General features: G+C 45.6%; 1 protein-coding gene across 1 annotated transcript in view; it reads right to left on the bottom strand.

The window, feature by feature from the left end:
* Nucleotides 1-4,430, bottom strand: part of LOC105355085 (mucin-2) — a 15,064-nt gene extending 10,634 nt beyond the window's left edge. The window contains exons 1-2 of the mRNA XM_023960210.1: nt 249-4,430; nt 2-90 (exon numbers count right to left, since the gene is read on the bottom strand). Of these exons, the coding sequence (XP_023815978.1) occupies nt 2-90; nt 249-4,430 (4,271 nt within the window). The remainder of the gene's footprint in view (nt 1; nt 91-248) is intronic.
* Between the last annotated feature and the right edge of the window lie 65 nt (nt 4,431-4,495).

Genomic DNA, 4,495 nt, shown 5'->3' with positions numbered 1-4,495 from the left:
TGTTTCAACAATGGCACTGGTTGTGGAAAACTCTGTGTTTGGTTGACCATTGGTGGTTGTGGAAGTCTCCTCTGTGCTTGCAATGTCTTGCTAGTCAGTGTTGTTGTCTCAGCAGGTGTTGTAGCAGAGGTCCCACTGGTACTTGGTGAAGTTTCAATAAGGTTGTTGGAGCAGTTGTAGAAATGGATGTTGCAGCTTCTGTATTTTCTGTTGTAATGAAGTAATGGCTTTGGCAGCAGCTGTGGCACTTGAGGATGGTAAATTGTTGTGGGTGAAGTGAATGCAGCATTTGATGAGGCCACAGTGCTAGTGGGCACAGTTGTAGGATATTCTGTTGTAAACAGGGAGTTTGTGACGGTTGAGAAACCACTACTTTGTGGGTGTGTTTGTGCAGTGGTGGTCTCTGTCAACGGGACTGTGGGAGTAGAAACACTTGCTGATGTTGATAATTCAGGAAGAGTCCTTGTACTTGAGCCAGGTGTACTCTGGGAGCTTGTAGCTGGTGTTGTTGTGGTAATAATGTCAAGAGCTGTCGTTAGAGCATCTGTGGCAGTCTTGGCAGTGGAAGATGCCGTAACTGTTGAGCTCAAAGTAGAAGCATCAGGTGTTGATGAAATATATGTAGTCTGCTCTGCAGGTGTTGTAGTAGTCCCAATAACAGATGTAGTTGTTGAAGGAACTGTGGATGTTTCAACAATGGCACTGGTTGTGGAAAACTCTGTGTTTGGTTGACCATTGGTGGTTGTGGAAGTCCCCTCTGTGCTTGCAATGCTCTTGCTAGTCAGTGTTGTTGTCTCAGCAGGTAATGTAGCAGAGGTCCCACTGGTACTTGGTGAAGTTTCAGATAAGGTTGTTGGAGCAGTTGTAGAAATGGATGTTGCAGCTTCTGTAGTTTCTGTTGTAAATGAAGTAATGGCTTTGGCAGCAGCTGTGGCACTTGAGGATGGTAAACTTGTTGTGGGTAAAGTGAATGCAGCATTTGATGAGGCCACAGTGCTAGTGGGCACAGTTGTAGGATATTCTGTTGTAAACAGGGAGTTTGTGACGGTTGAGAAACCACTACTTTGTGGGTGTGTTTGTTCAGTGGTGGTCTCTGTCAATGGGACTGTGGGAGTAGAAACACTTGCTGATGTCGATAATTCAGGAAGAGTGCTTGTACTTGAGTCAGGTGTACTCTGGGAGTTTGTAGCTGATGTTGTTGTGGTAATAATGTCAAGAGCTGTCGTTAGAGCATCTGTGGCTGTCTTGGCAGTGGAAGATGCCGAAACAGTGGAGCTCAAAGTAGAAGCATCAGGTGTTGATGAAATATATGTAGTCTGCTCTGCAGGTGTTGTAGTAGTCCCAAGAACAGATGTAGTTGTTGAAGGAACTGTGGATGTTTCAAAAATGGCACTGGTTGTGGAAAACTCTGTGTTTGGTTGACCATTGGTGGTTGTGGAAGTCTCCTCTGTGCTTGCAATGCTCTTGCTAGTCAGTGTTGTTGTCTCAGCAGGTGTTGTAGCAGAGGTCCCACTGGTACTTGGTGAAGTTTCAGATAAGGTTGTTGGAGCAGTTGTAGAAATGGATGTTGCAGCTTCTGTAGTTTCTGTTGTAGATGAAGTAATGGCTTTGGCAGCAGCTGTGGCACTTGAGGATGGTAAACTTGTTGTGGGTGAAGTGAATGCAGCATTTGATGAGGCCACAGTGCTAGTGGGCACAGTTGTAGGATATTCTGTTGTAAACAGGGAGTTTGTGACGGTTGAGAAACCACTACTTTGTGGGTGTGTTTGTTCAGTGGTGGTCTCTGTCAATGGAACTGTGGGAGTAGAAACACTTGCTGATGTCGATAATTCAGGAAGAGTGCTTGTACTTGAGTCAGGTGTACTCTGGGAGTTTGTAGCTGATGTTGTTGTGGTAATAATGTCAAGAGCTGTCGTTAGAGCATCTGTGGCTGTCTTGGCAGTGGAAGATGCCGAAACAGTGGAGCTCAAAGTAGAAGCATCAGGTGTTGATGAAATATATGTAGTCTGCTCTGCAGGTGTTGTAGTAGTCCCAAGAACAGATGTAGTTGTTGAAGGAACTGTGGATGTTTCAAAAATGGCACTGGTTGTGGAAAACTCTGTGTTTGGTTGACCATTGGTGGTTGTGGAAGTCTCCTCTGTGCTTGCAATGCTCTTGCTAGTCAGTGTTGTTGTCTCAGCAGGTGTTGTAGCAGAGGTCCCACTGGTACTTGGTGAAGTTTCAGATAAGGTTGTTGGAGCAGTTGTAGAAATGGATGTTGCAGCTTCTGTAGTTTCTGTTGTAGATGAAGTAATGGCTTTGGCAGCAGCTGTGGCACTTGAGGATGGTAAACTTGTTGTGGGTGAAGTGAATGCAGCATTTGATGAGGCCACAGTGCTAGTGGGCACAGTTGTAGGATATTCTGTTGTAAACAGGGAGTTTGTGACGGTTGAGAAACCACTACTTTGTGGGTGTGTTTGTGCAGTGGTGGTCTCTGTCAACGGGACTGTGGGAGTAGAAACACTTGCTGATGTCGATAATTCAGGAAGAGTGCTTGTACTTGAGCCAGGTGTACTCTGGGAGTTTGTAGCTGGTGTTGTTGTGGTAATAATGTCAAGAGCTGTCGTTAGAGCATCTGTGGCAGTCTTGGCAGTGGAAGATGCCGAAACAGTAGAGCTCAAAGTAGAAGCATCAGGTGTTGATGAAATATATGTAGTCTGCTCTGCAGGTGTTGTAGTAGTCCCAATAACAGATGTAGTTGTTGAAGGAACTGTGGATGTTTCAACAATGGCACTGGTTGTGGAAAACTCTGTGTTTGGTTGACCATTGGTGGTTGTGGAAGTCTCCTCTGTGCTTGCAATGCTCTTGCTAGTCAGTGTTGTTGTCTCAGCAGGTGTTGTAGCAGAGGTCCCACTGGTACTTGGTGAAGTTTCAGATAAGGTTGTTGGAGCAGTTGTAGAAATGGATGTTGCAGCTTCTGTAGTTTCTGTTGTAGATGAAGTAATGGCTTTGGCAGCAGCTGTGGCACTTGAGGATGGTAAACTTGTTGTGGGTGAAGTGAATGCAGCATTTGATGAGGCCACAGTGCTAGTGGGCACAGTTGTAGGATATTCTGTTGTAAACAGGGAGTTTGTGACGGTTGAGAAACCACTACTTTGTGGGTGTGTTTGTGCAGTGGTGGTCTCTGTCAACGGGACTGTGGGAGTAGAAACACTTGCTGATGTCGATAATTCAGGAAGAGTGCTTGTACTTGAGCCAGGTGTACTCTGGGAGTTTGTAGCTGGTGTTGTTGTGGTAATAATGTCAAGAGCTGTCGTTAGAGCATCTGTGGCAGTCTTGGCAGTGGAAGATGCCGAAACAGTAGAGCTCAAAGTAGAAGCATCAGGTGTTGATGAAATATATGTAGTCTGCTCTGCAGGTGTTGTAGTAGTCCCAATAACAGATGTAGTTGTTGAAGGAACTGTGGATGTTTCAACAATGGCACTGGTTGTGGAAAACTCTGTGTTTGGTTGACCATTGGTGGTTGTGGAAGTCTCCTCTGTGCTTGCAATGCTCTTGCTAGTCAGTGTTGTTGTCTCAGCAGGTGTTGTAGCAGAGGTCCCACTGGTACTTGGTGAAGTTTCAGATAAGGTTGTTGGAGCAGTTGTAGAAATGGATGTTGCAGCTTCTGTAGTTTCTGTTGTAGATGAAGTAATGGCTTTGGCAGCAGCTGTGGCACTTGAGGATGGTAAACTTGTTGTGGGTGAAGTGAATGCAGCATTTGATGAGGCCACAGTGCTAGTGGGCACAGTTGTAGGATATTCTGTTGTAAACAGGGAGTTTGTGACGGTTGAGAAACCACTACTTTGTGGGTGTGTTTGTGCAGTGGTGGTCTCTGTCAACGGGACTGTGGGAGTAAAAACACTTGCTGATGTCGATAATTCAGGAAGAGTGCTTGTACTTGAGCCAGGTGTACTCTGGGAGTTTGTAGCTGGTGTTGTTGTGGTAATAATGTCAAGAGCTGTCGTTAGAGCATCTGTGGCAGTCTTGGCAGTGGAAGATGCCGAAACAGTAGAGCTCAAAGTAGAAGCATCAGGTGTTGATGAAATATATGTAGTCTGCTCTGCAGGTGTTGTAGTAGTCCCAATAACAGATGTAGTTGTTGAAGGAACTGTGGATGTTTCAACAATGGCACTGGTTGTGGAAAACTCTGTGTTTGGTTGACCATTGGTGGTTGTGGAAGTCTCCTCTGTGCTTGCAATGCTCTTGCTAGTCAGTGTTGTTGTCTCAGCAGGTGTTGTAGCAGAGGTCCCACTGGTACTTGGTGAAGTTTCAGATAAGGTTGTTGGAGCAGTTGTAGCAATGGGTGTTGCAGCTTCTGTAGTTTCTGTTGTAGGATGAAGTAATGGCTTTGGCAGCAGCTGTGGCACTTGAGGATGGTAAACTTGTTGTGGGTGAAGTGAATGCAGCATTTGATGAGGCCACAGTGCTAGTGGGCACAGTTGTAGGATATTCTGTTGTAAACAGGGAGTTTGTG

Source organism: Oryzias latipes, chromosome 11, assembly GCF_002234675.1.
Source record: "Oryzias latipes chromosome 11, ASM223467v1".
Lineage (NCBI taxonomy): Eukaryota > Metazoa > Chordata > Actinopteri > Beloniformes > Adrianichthyidae > Oryzias > Oryzias latipes.
This window is presented reverse-complemented; position numbering and strand designations above follow the sequence as displayed.